The 26,775-nt window shown below is 37.0% G+C and overlaps 1 protein-coding gene across 1 annotated transcript; it reads right to left on the bottom strand.

The window, feature by feature from the left end:
• Positions 1 to 1,889: 1,889 nt before the first annotated feature.
• Positions 1,890 to 26,775, bottom strand: LOC129748626 (proton-coupled folate transporter-like). Its single transcript, XM_055743288.1, has 8 exons — positions 26,585 to 26,775; positions 26,299 to 26,524; positions 26,104 to 26,217; positions 18,150 to 18,398; positions 17,496 to 17,989; positions 17,004 to 17,130; positions 2,148 to 2,304; positions 1,890 to 2,013 (listed from the first exon to the last, which is right to left on the bottom strand). Exons 1-8 carry the CDS (start codon positions 26,720 to 26,722, stop codon positions 1,914 to 1,916), a joined length of 1,605 nt encoding a protein of 534 aa, XP_055599263.1. The 5' UTR covers positions 26,723 to 26,775; the 3' UTR covers positions 1,890 to 1,913.

The following is a 26,775-nucleotide window of genomic DNA, read 5'->3' on the forward strand; positions in this document are numbered from 1 at the left end:
AGTTATTCTTCGCTTTGTTTATGCTAGCTAATAGGCTGTTACAGCTACAGCTGTCAAACATCATTGAAGCATAACATATTTACATCAACGCACTCAAATATACCAACAAAATCTATGCAAACGCACTTTCATTTTTTTTTCTAGCCAAGCCTATCAATGACTTTAAAACAATTGAAATTTAATCTTGGCTGGATCATGTGTTGTAAATATAAAAATGGAGCTTGCCTCTGTTTGAAAAAAATGAAATTTTGTTGAGAAATCATAAAAAAAAACATTTTTTTCTAAGTTTCAACCAAAACGATACATTTTCCATGAAATCCCCATTAATATAAAAATAATGCAAAAAAAAAAAGAATTCAAATCTTTAACCACACACAAAAAATATTTAAACCTCGAGCAAAAGGTGTAGAGAACAATCTAATTGCTAACGATACTTTTAACATGGTTGCACGAAACAGTTTTCTGGCCCGAGAATTTACTTCCACCAGCTGGCGACGGGTAGGAAAATTTCAATTTGGGCAAAAATAATGGTGCTTGGTGAGTAAAATGCAAACCCGCAAACAGAAGAATCATGAAGATTTTTTTCCGCTGAGGCTTGTGGCCACACTCTACCACTAGCACTGAAGCAAAAGCTCCAGGTGGAGCCATAGTTTACTGTACAGTATCCGTGAATGAAATTTACGTTTTTGCTAGGATCTAAGCGAATAAAAGTTTAACTGTTGTTATATTCAATTCATCTTGCAGTGTTATAACTACAATAAATTTCACTGGTTTTCACTTAAGTCGTAGTCAAACTTTTGGAACGAAGTGTTAAAAATTAAAAATACATATTTATAAAGAACAAGCTTAAGAAAATACAAGTCGGTAATTCTCCCCAAAAAAATCAAGTCAAAATGCTCCCAAAACATCTCTTTGAAATTAATTTCGGAAAGCTACAGGAATTCATTTTCGATTCAGCTGTTGTTCCGAAATCAACATATCAATTGGCTGTACACAGGAAATGCAACCTAAACAAGACTTCGAGAATCCAATACATGTAAGATGCATCACCTTTCTCAAATTAGAGCTTGTCTCGTGCGAAGTTTCCAGCGAGGATGGCACATTCTTTGGGAAATGTAGATACCAATAGCAGTCTAATCAACTCACTCACCCCCTCCATCTGCATCATCACAATCAATCGACTGAAGAAATTCGATCATCCAAATAGCTTTCCCAAATCCAGGTGTCATTCAAGACTAGCCCATCCTCCTCTTCCATCTTCTGGTCTGTGGTGTATAGAAACGAAGACAGACAGTCAGACTTCCGGAAGAGCTTTTTGAACCCGACCGGAAGTGCACGTGTTTAGAGCAATTCCTCAGCCATGGAGGTACCTACTAACATTACACAGTGCTTCTAATGCACATTCTCGTTTCCTCATCAACACCAATCCAACCCGAAAAAAAAAGAACCCCGAAATTGGTTGAAACGTTCCCGATCGACGGAGCAGAAAAAGCACTCAAAATGCAGTGAATAAAAGATGCGCTTTTACCACTAAGGAGTGATTGTGGGGGAGAGTGAGTGTGTGTGTGTGTGTGTGTGTGTGTGTGTGTGTGTGTGTGTGTGTGTGTGTGTATGTGTGTGTGTGTGCATGTGTGTATGTTTGCAGATTCGTATGAGTAAAGAATTTCCTTTGTAATTTGCTTCCATGTTTGAGAAACGTTGACAAAATAACGCATGGATTCAACCATGCGTTTTGTTCTAAACTTAACAAAATAATTTCAATAAAAGTAACAATATTCTGTATTTCTCTGTAGAAGTGGTATCCGTACAGATTTCTCTGATGCAAGAAGACATTCTTTTGATAAAATTATAAACACTTTACACAGTTTACTATGCATTATTTTCTTATATCAACCTAAATAACTTAAAAATAATCACAGTGCCGTTACTTCCAGTCCCGGGTTATCGAGTCCTTGCTTTTGTTCAGCTTGCTCCCTCAAACTTTGAGACCTTCTGTACATGAAATACAATACTCTGTAAAATAAAATTAAAAAACCATAAAGCATTTCATTCCAATTTTACCACAATTAGCAGCAATTATGAGTCCAAAGTACTTTTATTTAAAAAAGCGTCTGTAAAAAAACAATCTACCATTCCAAGATACTCACAGATAGAATCCCAACGACACCAACAGGAACGCTTCGCTGACCAGGAACACGGTTCCGATGAAAAAGTCCTGGCTCGCCAGATAGACCGCACTGTAAAGGGTTGGATAAATTACCACCTGAGCGGAGTCAACGATTCCCATGATGGCGAGCATTTTTCCTGGAAATATGGAAAGAAAAAGTAATAATGAATGATTGAATGATATCGAAAAGTCAACTAATAAACCTATATGAAAAACAAAAAAAAATGGTATTTTGCTATTTTTTTTCTATACTTAATCAATATTTCAGATTTAGCTTAGCTATTCAAGTTTCAGATATACAACGCATTGAAGAAAAAAAAATTAACTATATTAAGAAAATGGTATAATAGAAAGGCTCAAATTAGAATGAGAAATACAAAGCTTAAGAAGTTTCGCGCGCTGCAGGTTAAAATTGATGCTGGGCCTAATAAAAGGTGACACAAGGTCCCATGCGAAACTCGGGCCGGATCGGATCTCGGGAAGAGGTCGAGCAACGAACCTGAAGTTTGTTTGGAATTTTGAAACATTTCGTTTGGGAAAAACACACTGAACCCAAAATCACACTTAAAAAACACTGGAAGCTTCACTTATAAGTGAATTTCTTCATTTCTTCATTTCTTTATTCATCTACACTTCACTTACTTCTCACTTAGTTTAGTTTTAGATTTTAGTTTTAGTTGTGGTTTATTAATGCAACATAAGATCAACATCTTTCAATTCGTTACAAATGGTAGGTAGAAATAAAATTCATATTTCTTTCTGAGGTGTTAATCTAAATTGCACCTATCTCACTAACTAAGATGCTCCGTAGTTCGCAAATGTTGCTTCAGTTCTATTGCCCCTTGCCTAGCCATGCCAGTAGATCTTTTTTAAAGATACTAAGATATTCTGTTTAAATTCTTCAGGTAGTGAATTCCAGTTTACAATGCCTCTTATTAGGAAAGAATTACTATAATAGGCCGAACTGTGATGAGGAATAAGTAAGTTTGCAGTACGTGTGCTTCTTAAGGGTATCAACATGGTACGAAGGTATGGAGGTTTATTAACTGACAATATCTTGTTAATCGAAACCATGTAAAGAAGAAGGTTCGGAAAGTGGCACCCGATTAATCTTTCATGTAGATGCGTAACTCTGGAAAACCTGGACAAATTAAAAACATATCTTCACACAAGCTGTTCGGACGAAAAGAAAACCGGTTTTTGGAGCAATGCTCAAGCCGTAGCTCAAAACTAAAATGATATTTATTCATTAGTAAGTGAAGAAAAGTTTAAAGAAAGTTAGGCTTACATTAAATGGTTTCTTCTTGTGCGTCCTATCCGAACACCTTGCAAATAATGCCTGCTGCTAGGCTCGCCTGAATTAACAATATTTTTCGGTCAAATAATGAATATAAATTTAGAAATTCGTACTACTTACGATTTTTGTAGTGAAAACAACAATTTTTCCTCCACCTAAACTACTCGCGATACAAACAATTTGCTAATTTTAGATTAGCGCTTTTCGGGCAACAATGCACTGCGTTTGGAAAATTTCGACTAACTGAAAAAAATCGTTCTCATCTCAACCGCCGAATCTGTCAATTTGACAAGCGCGGCAGCGCTCTATCGTATCCGACACTCAGCAGCGTCGCGGCTCTGACCATGGTTGCCAGCGGTGCCAACAGCCCCCACCGTAACTCTAGTGCAGGGTCCTTCGCCTGACTGGATTTACGACCAATCTCCAACACCGCAAGCTTGTTCACCGGACGACGCAGCTCCTTCCCATTCGTCAAACGCACCACAGCTCTTCGAATCACTCCGTCTCTTCCTGGGATGATCTGCTGGACCACGCCTCGCACCCAGGTCTTCCTGCTGTTACCATCGGCGATGTACACCAGGTCACCTTCCGCTACCGGTTGGCTGTCGGCGTACCACTTCGTTGGTTGATCGATATAGGGCACGTATTCTTTGACCCAACGTTGCCACAGGATGTCCGCTAGCTGAAGTGTTCGTTTATACTGGTCCCGTAAAGCTTCAGCAGGATTGGCCGTTTCCTCCACCTGATGATGTTCCCCGGACGGAAAACCTCGGAGGAAGTGATTTGGCGTTAAAGCTTCCACCTCCGATGACTCTTGGGAAATGTACGTCAGCGGTCCACAGCTGATCATTTCCGCAGCTTTGGCCAACACGGTTAGCAGCACTTCGTCGATTAGTCGTAGGCCGTCGTCCAGAGCCTTCATCGCCCTCCTGGTTGATCTCACAAGCCTCTTCCAGATCCATCCCATATGAGGGGCTGAGGGAGGGTTGAATTTCCAGCGTGTGCGAGCTCTAGTGAACCTATCAGCACAAGCGGTACCGATTTGCAGTCCCAGTTGTCGCTTGGTAGGACGTTGACTGCCGTCCATGAACGACTCCAGATCAGTGCGGAGTTTGATCGAAAACCGAAAGACATCTTCGACTGGATCCCAGAAAACACCAAGAATGCGCTGCATGTTCGTTGTCTTGTTGGCGCTGAAATGGACTACTTGGCGCTCCGTCGGCTCCTCCAATTTCTCCAGGACTTCGGTACTATTTGAGACCCAGTTTCGAATTCGAATCCCACCTGCAGAGTGGATTTTCTTCACCTGCTGTGCTCGCGTGACTGCCTCTTCCACCGAATCTGCGCTATCAAGGTAATCGTCAACGTAAGTATTGTCGACAATCGCCGCTGCTGCATCTGGATATTCGTCAGCAAAGTCCTTTGCGTTCCGGTTCTTTATATACTGGGCGGAACACGGTGAGCATGTAGAGCCAAAGGTCGCCACGTCCATGACGAAAATCTCCGGCGGATCAGTTGGCTCATCCCGGTACAGGAAACGTTGGGCCTGCTTGTCGCTTCGTCGTATACCAATTTGGTGGTACATTTCCATAATATCACCCCCAAAGGCGATGGGTCGCTCTCGGAAGTGAAACAAAACTCCAGGCAGATCGGTCAGCATATCGGGCCCCTTCAAAAGAGCCGAGTTGAGCGAAATTCCGTTGACTGCAGCCGCCGCGTCCCAGACAAGGCGGACCTTGCTTGGCTTTTTTGGATTGAGGACCACGTTTAAAGGGAGGTACCAGACCTTGGCACCAGCAGCAGCGTCAGCGTAATCCTGAGAGGTCGCCTTATGGGCGTATCCCTTTTCTTGGTACTCGGCGATTTGTTTTGCTACCTTCTCCTTCAGCTCAGGATTTCTCGACAATTTTCGTTCTAAGGCTTTCAGCCGCTTCACGGCCATCGGGTAACTGTCGGGCAATTGAGGGTTGTCATCCTTCCACAGCAACCCTGTCTCGAAGCGTTGGCCAATTCGCACGGTGGTTTTTTCTAACAGGTCACGAGCACGGCGGTCTTCCGACGATTCAGGCAAAACTGAAACTGCGATTCCGGCTTCTTCCAGCATGTATTGACTACGTAGCAGCTCATGCAGCTCGCGATCTGCCGGGCTCATGTCGTGGTGACCAGAAAACATTTCGGAGGTATCTGCTAAATTTTGTGGCCCGTACACTGTCCAACCAAGATGAGTTCGAACCGCGATCGGTTCACCAGGGGCCCCAATACGTGATTCTAATGGAGCATAGACGTGTAGATGTTTGAGTCCAATTAGAATTCGTGGAGTATCGCAGCGGTAGTCGCAGACAGGTAACCCTTCCAGATGCTGATACTTCCTTGCGACATCTGCGAAGAGTAGTTTTTGCTCGGGAAGTTTCAATTTCTCAACGGTGTGCACATTCTTCAGCACGAACTGCTCCGACGAATCAATAGCGGAAATCGATAGGTGCACCCGCTTAGAGTCGCGCTCCATGCGCGTCATACCGGCTGTCCACTTGACGATAAGTGGTTGTGGTTCTCCTCCCAGCTGAATCTGATCTGCAACGTCACGTTCCACCAAAGAGCAGGATGCGCCTTCATCCAAGAATGCGATTACGTTCACCGAGTGATTGCCGTTGCTAAGTCGGACAGGTACCATTCGATAAATCACTGGTTGTTGAGAGTCGACACTGTGAACGTTGCAATCAGTAGTGGCTACAGAATTGTTGTTGTTCGTTGGGTGAAGTAGTGGGTGGTGCATTTCATGACAGTTTCCGATGTTGCACTTGCGCTTGAAACGACAGTTCGAATCGCCATGTTCGTTGAGGCAAAGTTTGCACAGCTTCCATTTGGCCACTTCCTTCACGCGACCTTCCCAGGACAGCTTAGCAAAGTCGTCGCAAAACCTTGTGCGATGATCGGTGCGATTGCAAATGTGGCATGGCACCCGGGTTTGCTGCTGTTGTATGGACTTGGATGAGGAAGAGGAGGGGGCAGACTGCTCTCTTTTTATGCTTGCCCGCTTGTCCTCGAACTCTCCGATGTGGGTATGCAGGTAACCCTCAGCACTTTTCTCCTTCACTTTCTTGTCGGCTTTCGGTTTCTCTGGTTTCGGCCTCTCCTTGCTACAACCGTGCATCCGGTTGATGTGTTCCAGCTCTAGGGCATCGGCTCCGATGGCGGTGATGAAATCGGCAAAAGTTTTCAGAGTGGAATAACCTTGCTGACGTCTGTAGCGGATCCATTCAATCTGCGTCTGACCAGGAAGCTTGGCCACAAGGATATCAATGAGATGTGGATTCACCAAGTGATCCCGGAGTCCGGACGCAATCAGATGATCGGTGAGTTGCTGCACGATGATGCCGAAATCCGAAAAAGTTACTGGATTTTCCAGACATGGCGGTTTCGCATTCTGCGCCTTGCGCACAAGCGCAGAAATAATTTGTTCCGGGCGCCCGTAAAGTCTCCGCAATGTTTCGATGGCTTCGGGTACCGTTTCAGGCAGCATCAAATGGTGGCGCACCTTAGAGCGCGCGGGATTTTGAATAGCCTCCTGCAGTCTTCCAAGATTGTCCAAATTCGACCAGTTGCACGCCAAGTTTCCATTGATGTAGCTGCTGTAAAACAGCGGCCATTCCTCGGGATCTCCGCTGAAGGTCGGTAGTTTGCAGAACGGTCCTTTTCGAGCAGCGATCTGTGCCCTGGTCAACTCGGCTACAGGTGGCAAAGGTGCTTGCGGCCATTGTGCATCCGAATGTGGAGGCGGATTGGGCGGATCGCATGGACCCACTGGGCCCCCTAGATGTACGCGATGCGTGGCCGAATACCGGAGTTGAGTGGGAGATTCTGGATTCACTGGTTCCTCTAATGGCAGACCGCGATTTAGCAGCGGGTTGTGCCTGGTTGCCAGATTCACTGGAACATTCGAAGGATTGCAGCCATCAATTTTCTCCGGTGGCGGAGGGGGCATCTGGTACGTAGGGAGAGGAGGAGGACCGATCGGTACGTTCGAATTGCTGGGAGCCGCTCTTGTTGGATACACTCCTGGATTCCGCAGTGGTGTCATCGGCACCGTAGGGGGATTACTTCCAGACAACGGCGTCGAATATGCTGGGTAAGATTGTGGACCAGCGGGAAATTTTATTTGCTCTTCACCACCAACTGAGTGCCGTGGAATCGTGCCTGGGTAGCCCTGCGATTGTGGATTGATTCCGTAGGTACCCCACAGTTGCCTCCGCTGTACCTGGTACTCTTCATCAGCCTTCCGTCTCATCTCCAGCATCTCGCGTTCCAGTTCCAGCTGCGCCAAGCGCTGCTGCTGCTCGCGCTGCAGTTGTCGTTGAAAATTTCGCCGCTGCATCTCCCTCATCAACAGCAAATCGCGTTGGTGCTGTTCGTCGGCAGCTTTTTGCTGCTCCTCGTTCCGCTTCCAGCGTGCATCCTTCCGTGCACCCAAATCCAGGGACTCAAGGATCGAAATATCCTCCTGAGATCCACTACCGGCGGCACCAACTTGTGGTTCGGATGAGCAAGTAGGGCAGCTCCATGGTTTGTCCTCTATCTCCTCAGTAACACCGGCGCAGGTGTAGTGGAACCAGCGCGGACAGGTGTCACACTGGACCATATGGAGGTCGACATGGTTTGGCTCATCACACAGAGCACAATCATAGGCAGTTGCTTCGGCATTAGGCTCCTGTTGGAGGTTATGGTTTCTAACCTCATTTTCCATCCTTTGAGCCGAACTCATTTAATTTTTGAGTTTGTGTTCGGACGAAAAGAAAACCGGTTTTTGGAGCAATGCTCAAGCCGTAGCTCAAAACTAAAATGATATTTATTCATTAGTAAGTGAAGAAAAGTTTAAAGAAAGTTAGGCTTACATTAAATGGTTTCTTCTTGTGCGTCCTATCCGAACACCTTGCAAATAATGCCTGCTGCTAGGCTCGCCTGAATTAACAATATTTTTCGGTCAAATAATGAATATAAATTTAGAAATTCGTACTACTTACGATTTTTGTAGTGAAAACAACAATTTTTCCTCCACCTAAACTACTCGCGATACAAACAATTTGCTAATTTTAGATTAGCGCTTTTCGGGCAACAATGCACTGCGTTTGGAAAATTTCGACTAACTGAAAAAAATCGTTCTCATCTCAACCGCCGAATCTGTCAATTTGACAAGCGCGGCAGCGCTCTATCGTATCCGACACTCAGCAGCGTCGCGGCTCTGACCATGGTTGCCAGCGGTGCCAACACAAGCATTGAAGGCTACATTCAGTTTATTCAGGCATGTTGATTTAGCATTTAAATAAATAAAGTCACGACAGAAAAAATGAGGCAATAAGTATGGGAGAGTGGGGAATCATGGGCTACTTTTTTTCGTTGTTCCATAACTTCTTTATTATAAAAGATAAAATGAAAATGAAAAATGGTATAGTTTCCTACATTTTCAAGGTATCATAAGGTATTTTTTTAAATTTTTAAAAAGTTATTTTCCCCAAATTCTGACTGTTTGAAAAAAAAGCTATATTTTTTGGATTTTGAAAAATGGTGGGGAATCGTGGGCCACCAAATCCAAATTGACCAAATAACATGCAAAGTTTATGAGTTGACCCAAAACTGTGATTTCCTAATTCATTTCGTTATTTCAATTTCTATCAGCAATTTCAGATGATGAAATAAAAAAAGAGAACTGTGTATGATCGCATAGATTCCAAAACCTGGCTCGCGAACGTTTTGGCAAAATTACTTATATAGGATGGACAAAATACTTTCCATAACTCTTCATTTGGCATAAGAAAACTTTGCAGATAGGTAAAACGTATTTTAAGTTCTGAATGTGTATAAAAACATAAAAATATAGATGATTCAAGATGTGTGGCCCATGATTCCCCACAAGCTATGATTTGCAAATTGGTTGCGTGTGTGTGACTTATTGATGTTGCATCAAAAATTCCTTTTTCACTTGAAAGATCATGACAAAACTAAGATCATAAGCGTATGAACATATTTTTGTTATGCACTTTAGGTTCCCCATCGATGAAATTAGCGGGTGTTTTTTTAATTACGTATGTAAATTTTTTTAACTTTTTTTAGCTTGATAAATAAAAGAAGCATATGATGCGTATTTCAGTCAACAACATATAGAAATATATGCTCACGCAAAGCGACGACGATTACAGTTGGTTTGAGATTTTTATCTCAACACACATCTGAGATATTAAAAGAGGCCCACGTTTCCCCATGTCCCACGATACTCCACTCTCCCCTATGTCTTGGAAAGTCTATTCTTAGTTGGAATGTCTAAATGGACTGTTGAAACTCTGAGCTGTTTTAGACCAAAGTAAATTTTTGAACATTGGGAGTTACTTTGCAGGTCCCAATTCAAGTCACTTTGGAAAAAAGACCTAATTTGTTCGGTTTATCTAAAAAACATATTTTTCCATCATCAACGTACAGATGTGTGCATGACGTCCAAAATTCTATACAAATCGCATTTCTAGGTTCATGCCTGAAATATTGTACCTCACGTAACTTTTGATCTCATCGATAGAACTTTTCAAAAACTTCAGAAATGCAAGCTTTATATATCAACAATCACTCGGCAAAATTTCAATAAAAAATGTATCGTAGATTCTGAGATATTGCAGTTTGAATGAGAAAAGTCCAAAAAGTCCGATTTTCGTAGAATAGCTGTATCTCAAGCCACACAAACTCCAGATAGCTCAAATTTTGTGATATAATAGTGTGATAGTTGATCTATCAAACGCAGAAAATTTGATTAAAAAATATCTTCAGAGTAAAAGTTATAGAAGTTCAAAGTCGAAGTGACAGTGTGCGTGCTTCCAATTTCTATACAATTATGAACGGATTCTTGAGGGACTCCTGACAAAATGTGTTTAAATTGAGAAAACTGTTCTTGAATTTGAACCGACTGACTTCTTTCTGTGAGATCAGATTTTATTAGATGATTTTCTCTGAATCCGGATTGAAATTCATGAATCAAATTGAAGTTGTTCGTATAATTGCAAATTTGTTGTTTGATAAGTTTTTCGAAAACTTTTGGACAATGATGAATCCTAAATCTGAGATTTCCATAGATTTTTTTGGAATGGGAATAATTTTGGAATGGGAATAATTTTTATTAGTTTCCACTCTCTAGGAAATTTTGAGGTCTGAATAATGCAGTTGAAAAAATGTTAAATCAAAGGTAGAATATACGGAAGTAAAATTTAAATAATTTTGATTGGCAGTTCATCCCATGGCATTTGATTTATGGAGTAAACAGCATTTACGATTTCATGACCAAGAACTTCATTGAAGTCAAAACTTCCATTATGTAGAAAATGGGTTTCAAAACTGCTTAAACTAGGATTACCACATACTTTCAAAAAAACGGGACATTTCACGAAAAAAAGCGGGACATCGCCGAAAAAAGAGGGACATTTTAAATACTCTTCCAAAGCTAACTTTTATGACTATTCTTATACATACCTATGTACCGTCAACTGGGGCAACATGCAACAATTTTCAATTTCTAACTTCTAAAAACTTTATGTTCACAGTTAATCATACCTCTTATGCATTAAAAGTTTCAAGGTTGACGGGACATCAAATTGGCGTAGTCAGAAAAATTATTGGTTCCTTCAGTTATTTTTAATTTTCTAAAAACATGCGATTTTCCTTCTCCTCAGAAAATGGGGTAACTTGCAACAAACTATGTTTTTGATAAGAAATCTTATGAAAACGTATGAAAATGTATAGTTTTTGATAAATTTGCGATAAATTCAAGATCATTACGCATGAAAACACCATTTGCTGTAATTTTTTGTTTTGTGAAAACTTATTTTCACATTTTTTCTGAAAATTAGGGTGCTGCATACATTTAGGGGTAAAACAATAGTACTAAAAATTGAAAAAGCCGAAATCATTAAAAAAAATGTTTGGATAAAAGAAATTTCAGTATTGACAAACGCGTGATGCAAAACAATCATATTCCAGCATTTGAATATGAGATTTACAAGGTGTTTCTTTGATTTGCATTTTGTTGCATTTTACCCCACACTGGTAACTGAATTATAAAAATATTTATTTAAAAAAATTGAGTGATTTTTCGAAAACTATTTTTACATCAATAGTGTTGGTATAGGATGAGGAAACCAGTATAAAGTTTGTAGGTGATATTATCAAGCCAGTCCTTCATACTGGGTATAGTTTTTTACGGCATCGAAAAGTGTTAAAAGTTGTACATTTATTGTTCGATTTTTTAAATTTTATATGAAAATCAAAAACTTTAAAAAACTATCTCAGGATGCTAGAAATTATGTCATCATCATGTTGTAATCATTAAAAGATATCTTTATCTCATTACATTAAATTAAAAATTGAATCAGTGTGGTGTTATCTAAATGTTGCATCCAACCCCGCTGTTGCATGATGCCCCGTTTGACGGTATAATTTCCTTTAGCTAAAGTAGGTCATAGGAAGTAATAAAACGTCGAAAAATGATTTTTTTTTTTTTGAAAATTGTATTTTCAAGAAAACTTCCATCTTTGGAAACTGCAAACACACAAGTTGAAAATTTTGTAGTTCAGACTAATTTAAAATCCAAAATTTGAAGAAAGTTTTTAGATTCTTTAACAGTCGTTTTTGAACATTTCCCAAGTTTATTCAATTTAACTAGTCCATTCATTCATTGTTTGATTGAAAAAACTTTATTTTCGCTCGGTTGTCCTGTTCTTTTCTATCCGGAGTTTGTTTTTTTTTTCCTTAAGCTTAACACTCAAAAGATTCTTCTAGGATTCCGAAGAAACTTCTAGAGCCACCATTATTCGAAAACAACTTAAAAAATATTTTCTTTAATTGAAAAATATTAACGCTTGACAAAACCAGATTGTTAAGGTTTTATCAGGACTTGCCCGGATATTTGACACAAAATTTAGGAAAAGGTCGGTCCGGCCAGGTTGCCCGTTTGAAAAAGAAACTTGAATTTTTCCTAGATTTACTCGCTTCATTTCGAAAATTGGAAAAAAAAACTTAGATTGAGTCATCAAAATTTTTATTTTTGCTATCTTTTTAAGCAAGTTTTGTCTGAATAATCAAAAATAGTTTTTGGAAAGCCTAAAATACGACTAAAAATCTGCTGATGTGTTTTGAGGTAAAAAAAAATAATTTTTTTTCCCGAGATTTTAATCAAATATGCTGGAAACTGCCCGGATTTTAGGTTGAAATTTTTTAAATTAATTGTCTAGATTATACACAGTTTTTAGAGAAAAATACCTGAAATCGCTCGTTTCAGATTTGTCTGGAAAATATTCTGGCAACCTCAAATGCTAAGAACTTAACGAGTTATTTAAATTTGTCTTTTATAAACTTTGAAAAAAAAATTGCTGCTTATTTTGAGAAAAAAAACACAAAAATATTATATTAGAATGATTTTCTGTGTTGAACCAATAATGAGTTTAAATCGAGGCTATATTTAGATTTTTCAAGTGTTAGTCAGAAAAACTTGATAAAAGTGTTATTAATTTTACAGCCTTATCGATGAATGTCATTTGTCTCATGTAAGAACATTTCTAGTTTTGAAAATCATAGATAAATAAAAGAAGTTTAACAAATAATTACAGGAGTTGAAAATGATCGAGGAGAGATTTTATAAGAAGCGTTTTCACAAGCACGGATCAACTTTCTTGAAGTGGTAGAATTGGAGAGGGTTGAGTTTTCACCAAAAGTGTTCTGAAAAAAGCGGGACATTGAGAAAAAAAACCGGGACGGCGGAACATTTTCTAAAAAGCGGGGAAATTGTCTAAAATACCGCTTTTGCGGGACGGATGGCAACCATAGATTAAACCGAAAGAAAACTTGGAAACAAAGTAATTATTAATTGCATCGACATTGAATTCCATGTTATCTTGGTTGTTTTGCATTTTGGAAATACCAAGACTTCGAACATTTTTCCACAGTTGCCGGGATGGCAGATCAAAATTTAGCCAATTTCTATCGAAAAAGCTCTTAGTTCTACGAACCAAAAAAGTAACACTATTGCACATTTCACTTGCACGTCACTTAAAGTTCAACTAAATTTTGGAATAGCGAATGTCTAATATGTTGTGGTTCGTTGTGGTTTAGAAGAGCAACCTAACTGCGTTGTGTTTGAGTTGGTAGATGCACAGTTAGAGTAATTTTTTTGTTTCTAATCAATATTTTCCAGAGCTTAACAAAAACAACATCTGAATCGGATAACACAGTCAGCACCAAATCCGTCACCAAATTTTCCCGTAAAACGAATGAGTCTTTTTTAAACAGCATACAACTATGTGAATTTCACGTAATGAAGAAATGATTTTTATTAGCTACTAAGTGTTTCATGTAAATTAAGCAAACATTCACGTAATGAGCGCCTAAGGGAAAATCCAGGTGAATTCAAAGTTTCCTTTTCGAAATGTTTCGAATTAACCAAACTTGATCCATGATTAACATTCCGAAACAAATTCTAAAATTCACTTAAACTGAAAGATAATGATGACCTGAGCAAACATTTGAAATTGTTTTCGCCGCTCACTTGAAATTCACTTGATGGTCACTTTTAATTCACATGAGTTCACGAAAGTGCATGAAAACCATATTTCCATCAATATTCAGCACTAAATTTTACTTCGAAAGTCCGGACTTTCGACTTCCGAAAGACTTCCGACAAAGAAAAGGGAAGTAGGTACTAGATTGTTGGAAGTCTATGTTTTGTTGCCAGTTCACCGGCGACGTTTCTAAAAATTAAGTTTAAATTGACAATAGTTTCGTTCTTCACCGACTAATGGAATATTGATTGTTTTCTTGAAGTTTAAAATATAACAAATTTTTCATCACAAAAATTTCTTTTCGATAAGAATTATTATTATTATTATTAATTTAATTTAGGACATTTTACCAACTTTTGGCATTCGTGTCCGGATAAGAATTATGATTAAAAAAAAACTACACAGGAAGAAAAATTTAACCTTACATTGCAGTTTGCCAATTCTGTTTTGTTTTCGTTCCTATTGAATTCCCAACGCAGGCGAACTTAATTAACTTATTGTTCAATCTGGTCGTGTGCGCTAATTTGAGTTTAGAAACGTGAAATAAATAAATTTCCTCTGTACAAATCCAATTTGTTTGAATAAGTTAAATAGTCCCTGACAAAAAAAGATAAAAATAATGTAAACAACAGCATTGAATGCTCATGAAAAATTACATGAAATATGCCGTATTTTCGCACGTAATTAGCCGATTTCCTCCTAATGTTGTTGCATGTAAATCTACGTGGATTTTTATAACTGTGTATATAAGGTTTAAAAATAACCTAACGTTTTAAAGGGAAATCTGTAGCACAGCGTTCTGGCCAAGGCAATCGAACGTGTTGACGCCTCATTAAAAGTAGTGCATTTTATGCTATATACGGACGTTAGTGTTTTTTATTTGTGTATGTATGTTTGTTATCCACCATGGGTTCACGGATTCACCGCAGTTTCTGCCTAAATATGTGCTCACATGCATTCTTAGATTATAAGGTTCGACAAATCTCCAATGCAATGCGTACACCATAGCTTCGTATGAACTGTTATGTAGTGAATGTATTTGTGTTGATGTAAGGTATATCTTGGAAGAACGAGTCAATCAGGTGGGCTTGTTTACTTACAGATATTCTGGCATACGTGTATATACCTGGCCAGCTGGCAACTGATTGAACATTCTCAGAACATAAGCCAGTTAAAGGAGAAAACACATCTTACCTGTCAGCCGCTTATAGAATTCGAACCCAAAAGTTTTCTTGAGATCGAACCCCGACCTTCGTGGCGACAATCGAATATACGCTACCAAAAGGCCACGCCAGGCTGTTATTCTAACTTAAGGTTGCCAGAATTTTCTCAGCACGTATCTGGGCCGGACAAACCGGGCAATATTTATATAAAAACCTGACAAAATCCGGGCATTCGATTTCAAATTGACGACCATAAATCCTGGCAAAATCCGGGCAAATTTTATCAAAACTCAGAAATTCCTCAACAAAAATCAAGAAAAAAATTAAAATAATATTTTTTCATCAAAATCTATGGTTAGATTTTGAACCGTATTTTAGGCTCCCAAAAAACTGTTGACGATTTTTTTATAACACTTGCTCAAAAAATTTTGTTTTGGAGGTGTTTGTTGTTTTTTTTTGTTTAATTTGCCAGATAAGGTGAATAAATCCGGGCAAAATCCGGGAATTTTCAATGAAATCCGAGCAATCGGGCCGGGCTGGACTATTCTTAAATTTAGTATTAAATATCCGGGCAAACCCGGATAAAACCGGGAAATCTGGCAGCCGTGTTCTAAAAGCACCTGCAACGGTTCAGGCGTAAATATTGGTTTTAAGTATACCAGTTTTAGCAAAACTTGAAATTTTAGAATCGGCTAAAACACCCACTCCCCACCGGTGTATGAGCAAATTTAAAACGGAAACACTTTCATTGCAGACATAAATAATTGAGAAGAAAAAACCCATTTTATTGGAAAAATTTTTGGGTTTTACGGTTAATTGCCTTAAAATTAATTCTACGAATATTCTTTTTGACAGAACAATGATTTCAACTATTCTACCAGGATTTCATTAATTTAAAAGCAAAAATAACTACACAACGAGGAAAAAAGGTCAATTGAATCAATTTTTCAATTAATTTAATCAAATTGCTTTGAATCAATGGAATAAGGTTTTGTTAAAATGAAATGAAAAGCAATATTTTTTTCAAGTTATTGCTGACATTGATAAAGGAAATGAGAAATGTTTATCCCAAAGTCAAAGGAAATTTTCCTTTGATTTGTCGACATTTTTGTTTGCCAAAAACTTGTTTCACTTTGTAAATTTATGTATGGATACAGAAAAATATGCTGATATTGACGAAAACTCCGAACACTCTACACGAAACTAAAAATCTCTCAATATCTCAAATAAAACAAAAATTATACAACAAACAATAAACATTAATTTTACCTCATCGAAAAAGTATTAAAATTTTCTTTACGTTTATTTTTTTTTCTTCAAATGTTAGAACGTTGACTGGATTCACAATTCGTCGAGCCCAAATGAAAAGCTTTTTATTTAATTATATTAAATCGAGAATAATGTGACATCTATTATTTATACTTGATATGGTTTTTATTAACATCTTTTCTCAATTTATGTAACGTATAGGCTGGTTGAAGCAAAAAAAAAACATTCAAATAATATTTCAAAAATTTTCACACCGTGAAATAAATCGGTCTGTTGTATAATTTGAAATCCTGTTCCAAATTTGCACGAATTTGGAACAAAGGCGTATAACTGTTGGGAATTTTGAAATCGATAACTGTGCTAAAACAGCAATTTACGCCACCGGTGCCAGCCGGATTGTTTTAGCGTGGTCGAAAACCGTGTTTTACATCTACCGTTGGGACAGCCCTAACTGATATAAAACTCGAAGTGGTGATATGAATTAGTGTAAAAATGAAATGTTAAATACATGCTTCCCAACTTACCTATTTCGCCCGGATCCACCAGTTTAGAGACGATGCTTCGAATGGCCACAGTTTTGCTTCCTTCGAATATGTCGATAGATGTAGCAACATAATACAGATACGGTGTAACCGAGCTTACCGCGTACGCCTATGAAGAGAAAATCATTTATGTCTTTTTAGTTGTATCGATTTTCTTCGATTTTTTGGCAATAAGGGGTAAAAGATTGGACCAAAAGTTCAACATTCAAAGAAATCAAAGGTGGAAGGAAATTTCCTTTGATTATGTCTTTATATTTGAAAGATAAATCGAAATTCAAATAACAATAAAACTTTACAAGTTGTTCATAAACGAATTCTAAGAAAGATGAAAATTGCTTAACAATTTAAAACGAAACCATCAGCGATGCAAAACGAAAAAATTCACACTAGACGGAATCCAGAGTACCCTGGCCAAATCAAAGCACTAAGCTCGGAAATATTTTAATAACTATAATGTATTTAATGCACTCTCACCATAATTGGCTTTCCGATCAGGGTGAAACAGACCGAGTAGACGCAGATGAGAAAATCCGAAACTCCGTACCGCCTGCTCAGGACTCCCATGGCCAGCAGAGTGCCCAGGAGCGTGGTCAGCAAGTCGTAGGAAATCCACGTGCCGAGGTTGGTAATCCAGTTGAACTTCAGATACGCCAGGATGGCAGCCGACTCAGCATCCCCCAGGGCGCCGTAATTGATGAAGTACACCACCACCGTTAGGATTAAAATGATTCGCAGATTGAAGTTCCGTTTCCGGGCAACCATGCGAATGCAATCCATCACCAGCGATGGGTCGAACAGCTTCCGGAATGATTGGGAGTAATTTGGCTTATCCTTCTCCGATGTGGGTGGTTTGTTGATTTGTTGATTCCCATCATCGGAATCCGCAGCTGGTAGGGTTGGTTCCTTCAGATAGAGTACACCGTACAACAGTCCGATGCAATCGCTGACGATACAAAGCACGCATAGTTCTGGAATCAATTTGGTTATTATTTTACCGAAGCTTAGAAACTGTAAGCGAGAATTGATTTTTTTTTCTCTAATTTGAACATCGTGCGTAAAACATGAAAGCTTTGATCAATTTTTTTGAAGATTGCAAACAGACGTTTTAAAAACGAAAAAAATACTTACTCATAAATCCCAGTGCCTTGAAAAGATGACCACTGAAGAAATTGGCACCGATCGGAATAATGGCAATGATAACGGCAGTGCATGCGAATCGGAATGTTCGATCTTTTTCGGAAGTGCACACAGTCAGATAGCTGTATATCCCAGTAACTACCAGAGGTGTTCCGCCACTAAGTGAGGTTATTAAGTTGGGTAGAATTCCAGCAAGCTCTAACGATACCTCGCGCATAAAAATGGCTGATACAATTAGAACTGTCCAGTATGAAGAAAAAAAATTACAGTTAGTTAGTATACATAATTCGTATACATGGCTATCATTTATTTAATAGGAATTAATGCATATTAAAAATGCAAATTTTTAGCTAACAGTTAACGAAGTTACCAGGGTTGAAAATTAAACCTACAAACTTTGAAATCGTTACTACCATTCAACGAACTCCTTTCCTCTCTGTTCTCTATTATCTGTTCTTTGTTCTCTGTTCTTTGTTTCTGTTCTCTGTTCTCTAATATCTGTTCTCTCTTCTCTCTTCTCTCTTCTTCTCTCTTCTCTCTTCTCTCTTCTCTCTTCTCTCTTCTCTCTTCTCTCTTTTCTCTTTTCTCTTCTCTCTTCTCTCTTCTCTCTTCTCTCTTCTCTCTTTTTTCTTCTCTCTTCTCTCTTCTCTCTTCTCTCTTCTCTCTTCTCTCTCCTCTCTCCCTTCTTCTCACTTTTCTCTTCTCTCTTCTATCTTTTTCTATCTGCGCTTTATTCTTTTTTTCTACATTCTGCCCTATTTTTGAATTTTTCATTGCACAAAATCGAGAAATCGAGTTATTTTTGATTGAAAATCTGAAAAGAAAATCGAATACAAAATCTGATGATACAATTCTCATCTTGGACATTTTTGTTGAATTTTCATCATCAGCGAATGGGGTGGAGGAAGGACCCAAATCGGCCCAAATATAAAATTTGAAACAAAATACCTTAAACTTCATTTATCCCTCCTTCTGGATTTTCGGAAAATTCAATGGAAGAAGGATGACAAAAGAAGTGCATACTCATAAAAAATATGAATTAACCAGATAAACAAAATAGGTTTCGAATGCACTAGGGTAGAGGCGCCTAAGACAACGGCTTAAGGAAGCTTTTTTCTTTACTTCAATAGAATTGCCTTCCATGTTGGTTTAAAACTGTCATTCGTTCATTGAACTATAATTTTAATCTTGTGTTATGAAATTATGCATCAGGAAATAGATCAATCCATTACGTACTTTTGTGTCAATTTATGATTTATTTTCTTCATTCCAGTTCCTCCATTGTCGTACCAGGTCCCTAATTCCGTCGTACAAGAAGACCGGAATTGTCTCAATTTATTCCACCCTCTTCAGAAATACATTTAAAATTTTGCGGTTGCGTACTTCAAACGAATCAACCGCGCAGGATAATAGCAAACTTTCGCTCAAGTAACCAGTCGCAATAAGCCATGAAACTAGGATAGCTTTATTGTAAAAAGGTCTACCATTGCTTGGCTAATGCATCTGCAGGCAGCAAAATATCATACCTTTCATTAAATGCTACCGAAATTGTCTCAAACTATTGAGGGATAGTTTTAAAATTTTGCGGTTGCGGTTCATTCAAATGCTATCATTTATTTCGCACCGATCAACCGCGCGGGACAGCTGCAAAGTTCGGATTAGATCAAGGTCGCAATAATATGGTCTCCCCATGAAACTAGAAAGCAGATCAAAGGTAGCTTTATTGTAGTACGGTACCATTGCTTGGCTGGGGCAATTACAGGCAGCACGATATTAGACCTTACAAATTGAATCCACCCTGCTAGTGTTTTTTATACCAACACACTCTCAAACGGACAGGGCTGCCATGAGGCAGGATTTTTCGGTAAAATAAGATTTTTTAACGATCATGCAGACATTTTTCACAAATAACTTTGCACAAATTTTCACAGAAATCGCACATATTTAAAGAACATCAACATTTAAAAAAGAACTATATGTTTTTCTACATAATGACACTGAATAGTAAGAGATTGGAGAAGAGGCAGAATCACTCATGCGTTTTGTCAATATTTGTATTCTTATTCATGTGGGAACCCTGGCGCAGGATATAGAAACAAAGCAACGCAACGTTGATGCGTGAAATGCACATTAGACTGGTTCAGCTAATCTATTCGAGTTTTTTTTACGAGCGATAAAAATTTCTGCAAGAAAGTTTTTTTTCTCGGAAATTCACGCTCCGTTATTCTAACATTGTGTTGTCATTTTGTTTTGTTGTATAAATCAGCTAAATGCATGTTTTTGGGTTCAAATTTTTGGGAGTTGACGTACAGTATTTCAACCAAAATTAGACTTTTTGACAATTTTCATTCAAACTGTAATATGTCAAAAACGACGAACCATATTTTGTTGAAAATTCACTGAGAATTTACAAAAATTAACCAAACATGAGTCAAGTTTTAAAACTTATATGGGAGCAGGCGCGGTCCTATGGGGGGGGTGATCGGGGTGATCACCCCCCCCCCCCCAAGCGGCAAAAATCCGTTACAAAATACCCGCAAATGCTCGAATTTATATAAAAAGTTGGAATTTTTCTTAGTAGATGTGCTTTCCAATTTTAAAAATTTTCCACTCCGTGGGGATGTTTATTCCACAAAAAAGTTAATTTATCACTTAAAAGGCTCAATATTGAAAAAAGTCGGTTCACCAAACTCAAGCAGCTGTAACTTAGGATTTCCTGGACTGAATTATACCAAATAACTTTTGTTGATAAGTTACTCAACGAAAGTGTGTTGTTGAGTGTTGATTTGGAATTTGCTATTAATAAAATGTAGGGACAACTTTTGTTTTTTAAATTGTCACTAATTTCCCTCATAGGCCTCAATTAACACAAGCAAATCGCAACAAATTTTAGTATTTGCTTCAAATTCAGAGCTTCTGAATTCTTGATTTTGTTTTGAATTTGAATAAAATGAAAAATTTGGAAAAGTCATACAGGGGGGTGAAAATGGTTATAACACTGAAATACTTGAAATATTTGTTCTGCTTTCATCATACATTTATTGCCTTCAATTGCAAAATAAAAAATCAGATTCTGAATCACAGTTGAGATTCTCTTTCGCGAGAATTTTTCACCTTCAATTAATCCACCATTCAAATATGAATTATAAACTTAAAATTAATAACCTATATTATGAAATTCAAAAACAAAAATTTAAATTTTAGATCTGATATTATTTAATTCTGTTTTAAATGTATTACATCAAACATTCATGTTATGGATGACTGTGAAAAAAATACAAGTACTGCCAAACAAAAATCGAATATAAAATATTCATAGTAATCCGATCAGGAGAGCATGTCAAAACAATAACTAAAACATATTTCAAGGAGATATTTATATATTTCTTAGATAAAATTTGGATCTCAAGGTTTTCGACTATAAGTTTCCTAAAACTGGGTAATATCTTATTTTGATTGAATTTCTCGAATAGGATTGAACTCACTTTCAACGATAAAGAATTTGCTTCAAATTGTTATAAAATATTATGATCATATCTTATTTTAATATGCATACAACATTCCATAAAACACGGACATCGAAGTCAACGGCCCAAACCGTGCTTTAATGAAATTCGCTCAACCCATTCATAAAATTGAATTCAATTTTTGGGAAACCATAAATGGAGCATGGTTTTAGCAAATTATGTGAGTTATTGAAATTCCTCTAGAAATTTTACTCGAAGCATTCATATCTTGACGAGTAATAATTATGTAAGATTTTGTTCTGCCCAATATCAAGCTATGCTATCTGAATGAGATATAATCTTGATTTGAGCGTATCAAAAACTGATATAATTAAGCTATGATCGTATAGACTTTTTATATGATTTGAAATATTTTAACATCCTACGAGTACTAAATTATAACTCATATTGATAGAAAAAAATTGAGTATCAAAATATCTCATTTTGATATAATTTTGATTTTTCCTCCTGATCGGGAAGAGTTTAAATTTAAAAAAAAAACCTCTCAAGAGATTTCAGCAATAATAAATCGAAGAAAGAGATTACGTTTTATGACTTTTGCGTTTCCTATGAGTTTTTAGTGCCAAAAAGGAACAAAAAAGTATTTATATCAGCTGTTTCAGAAATTGGTGTTGGAGATATAGATTCAAAAACTCATCTCTAGAACCCAAAATCTGCATTCAAAACTATAACACAAGAAAATAAAATTCACATTTTCCGAAGTGCAAAGAATTTGAAACTGATTTCAACTTATTTAGGAGCTCTAAATGCAAATTTGTATTATTTTATCAGCGCTTTTTTCCGGTATAAATTTTGAAAATACAAGGCTCATTGGAGAAATTTGTGCACTTTTAGCAAAAGTGTAAAATATCAAAAAAAAATTAGAAAAAAGGTATTAAATTAATGATCAATTTTCATAAAGACTGTGAGTAATTTACCATGAGAAAAAATTATAGGAGTAAGTATCTTTCCCCATTTTGTAAAATACGAAGATTATCTAGACGAAATCTGTATTGTTTTTTTCGGGAATTTGTAACTTCTTAGCATTCTTCCCTCTGACCTGCATCGTTTAATAAATATAGGGTAATGAAAAGATTTACCATATTTTTTGTTGTTCTGGTTAGTTACTTCATCAATTATCATTCATCGATTTCACTCTGAACTGCTAAGTTTTAAAATTACTCAATGCCAGAAAATAAGAAGGGAAAAAATAGACAAAAAAAAAATAGAGTTTAAGACGCAAAAAGCTTCCAAAATCAGTTTGCCACGGTTTTAAGTTTTCCCTTGTGAATTAAAACTTTCCCCTTAGCATTCCACTATTTTTTCGGCAACAAGGCATTCTACCATGCAAAACAGTCAGAAGATCTTTTAGCGATTTTTAACCAACACTCCTGGATTTCTATAGATCTACAGCATTTATGTCACCGATACTGCTTTCAGCTCATCTACACAATAATATTGAAATTTTAATTTAAAATTTAGCTTAAGGTTTGATATTCTTAATCTGAAGGCTTGGTTATTTCAATTGCAAATGATTGAGACTGTTAACTAAAGAAGAGTATTAACATTCAGAATTAATCCCTCATTTCATTATTTTCTTTATAATTCAAAATTATTTAAAAAAAATGGTAATTATGTGGAGGTGAACAAAGATTAATCACTTTTGTTTGTAATTTATTTGTTGTAATACAATTTAAATTGAAAATTTTTGATGAAAACTTTAAATTCAAGAGCAAATCAAATAAAATTCGGTTCCAAAATTTAGAAACTGATTTTGATAATCGGTTTCTTCTACTTAATTTATATTTAAAGTGTTGATTTTATATATTGTGTTTGAAAAATTTGAAAATTATAATACTAATATACTATTAAGTATTTTAAGTATTTCCAAATCACGATTCAGTAAAATACCCCAATGAAGAATTCAATGCCCGTTAGTTATGTTTGTTAATTTTTTTTATCGGGCTTATCGGTGAAAAGTAAAATACTTTCGATAAATTATAAAATACCAGAGCTCTAATATTTAGAAGCTCAGGAAATAAATGAAGATAACTTGATTTTTTTCTACGTGTTCATCTCTCAACAACGTGTGTATTATTTTCATTGCAAAAAATACATTTATAACGAGAAATTTTTTAAAAGGCTCTTAAAATGACAATTCTAAAATACCTGATATACCGACAAATAAAAAAAAATATCAACATTTTTTCGTAGTGGTTATTATAGATTCGCTGGTTGTTTTATAAAGGGATAACACCCCTCCCCCCCCCCCCCCCCCCGGCAACCCCTCCCTTCTTCTTTCGCTCATTCAAATGATTGTTTTTTTCACCATATATTAATGTTCCTTTATATTGACTGATTTTTGAAAATTGGAAAGTCACCCCCCCCCCCTCCCCCCCCAAGAGCCGACTCTAGGACCGCCCCTGTATGGGAGGAATCAGAATATGAGCGGGTTCGATTTTGTAGAATTTTGAACGAGTTTATGTACAAAAAGTCAACCGAATTCGATTTTTTATTGAAACTTGTATTGAGATCCAAACCAGAGACTCATGTATTCTGGTCAGTAGTTAGAGTAGTTATAGATTCCCATTCAGAGAACTGAAAACTGGAGAAGTTTTAGATTTAGTTTTCAAGAATCTCTCAATGACCATTCTGTAGAGCAAAGCGTTTGGTCGTATGTGAGATATTGCAGTTGAAAAAGTTCAAAAAGTTAAAATTTTCATAGAATTTATGTATCACATGTTTATTGTTTATTACAAATACTTCAGAAAATGTTTAATGTCATCAGATAATAGAATCAAAAATAATCAAATCTTAAAATATTAAATTTTGAAGAAACAATGTCATTGGAGTTGAACGTTAGATATGTGTAAAGTTGGAGATATTCTTGCGTGCACCCCAACTTCTGTTAAATTATGCACGGTACTGTAAGTAAATAATTTGCAAAATACCAACCACAAAGCAAGATCATTTAAAACCACGCATTATAAGCAATGCTGAATACATTCGAGTAATTTAAAAATATAAATAGACTTTTTGCACTTATCTCCCAGCGCATTAAGTCCCTAGCTTCAATGAGGTCAAAATAATCAAAATTACTTTTAAATCAATTATGTTCATTCTCTATAAGTCAAACTGTGGTCAGCAAAAAATAATAAAAATGAACCGGTCTAATTCCAATTATTGCAAAACGGTTTCCTATTCTTGTCGCAAAATTACGACGAATTATGGGAGCCGAGCGATTGGATTTCAATCGAAAATTGATAAATTTATACAAATCAGACTAGTTTGAAATAATTTTTCTAATTTTATTTCGACATTTTTCTGTTGAATTTTATGATTTTGATTGTGCATTGTGCACAATCATTGCATTGACAGGAAGCGTTAAAGCAAAGAAACACGTTGGGGGGATCACTAAGTTCGTCTTTCAATATGGCGGAGTGCGCCAATTATTAATTTCATTTCGCGATTTCAGGATCAAATATCTCAAAAAATAGTTTGAAAAGTGACAAATTTGTGATAGAGAATAAATTCACAGGCGTAAGTTTATCATGTGACGTAGCCAACTAAAGTGGAAAGTGATTTTTCGGCTCTCAAACATGCATTCATGAATTAAGACGAATCAGAGGGATACGACGGAGCTAGGTACTCCTACCCTAGTATGATTTAAACCTTTAGTAGGGTAACGGACTTATTTTGGACCAGAGGACCAATTTTGGACCACCTTGTCTAGCTCTCTTATAAAACAAATGATCATTAAATTTTCTAGCAAATATTGTTGAAGCCCGGGCACTTAATGTAATGCACCTTTTTTATTATTATTAGTTGATTTACAAGAGAGCTAGACAAGGTTATTCAAAATTGGTCCCCTGGTCCAAAATAAGTCCGTTATCCTAGTTCTGTTTTGTACATTTAATACGAATTAAACTTACTATTATATTCCATTGTTTAAAAGAAATCAACTTTATAGTTTTTTAAGAGAAAAAAAACATTAATTTATGCTTATTCGAAGTTGAGGCTATACTGAGAAACTTTTTGTTTTGTATTTTTAGAGAATTTCAGCCTTTGGCTGGTTCGTCTCTGGAACTAAATTCATAATGGTTTACAATTTGAGCAAACAGAATAATTTTTCTTCTCCGTCATTTGGAAGAATATTCCTGGTTGACACTTACAAACTTCAAAGTTCAAGTTCACTCATGAAAACGTTACTCAAAAACCTCTGCAAAAACCATGAATGAGTTTTGAGCCAAAACAAAGCTTTTTAGATCCCAGGGTTTCAGAAATTAAAAAAAAAAGTTCCAAATTGACTCAGTCAACTGAACAAGCCGAACTGAGCAGAAATGCTATCCATGCCGTGAGAAATAGGAATGAAAATAGTTGAAGTTCTGTTGAATGGTCTTTTCTCTCTATTCATTTAACATTTATAAAAATAAACTTACCTCCGAACTGGAGAACATCGGCCGCGATCGGTATAAGAATGCATGGCTTTCTCAATCCGACACGATCGCTAAAACTGCCAGCAAAAATAAGCACAAAAGCTTGAATCAATCCAGCTAGAAACGAGAAGGCAACAAAAAAAGTCAGATTCTAGCAGCGGTGTCTCGATACTGAATGAACAAGTGGGTTTGACCTACTTATGATATTGCGGTAGGAATTTAGAAAAGCTACCTCATTGATCGATCGTTCTTTGGACGTGCAGACAATTTGGTTGAACAGCTCTTGGCTTTGATTTTCTCCGGCCAATGAGCTCTGGAAGATTGTCTCATTGGTGGGCTCCAAATTGTCACAAATATTGTTATCTTCAAGCTGCATAAAATATTCGCACACCTGTAGATCAACGTTCAACTTTGTTGCACATGCCTTTGGAAGAAATGTAGTGTTTTGAAAACAGAAAATTATAATAATTATCATCCATCATACCTTTTGATACTCAAACACCTTCAGTCCGGTTGAGATGACGACACCAAAGATGTAAAATATAATGACTGGTTCCACGGTTACGTAATGTCGCAACCTCTTGGGCCAACTGTCGGGAGCAACTTCTTCTGGTTGATTCATCTTCGAACCACGATCGGTAACTAAAGCCACGCATCATTTCCTAAGTCAACAGC

The sequence above is a fragment of the Uranotaenia lowii genome, chromosome 2, assembly GCF_029784155.1.
Source record: "Uranotaenia lowii strain MFRU-FL chromosome 2, ASM2978415v1, whole genome shotgun sequence".
NCBI lineage: Eukaryota > Metazoa > Arthropoda > Insecta > Diptera > Culicidae > Uranotaenia > Uranotaenia lowii.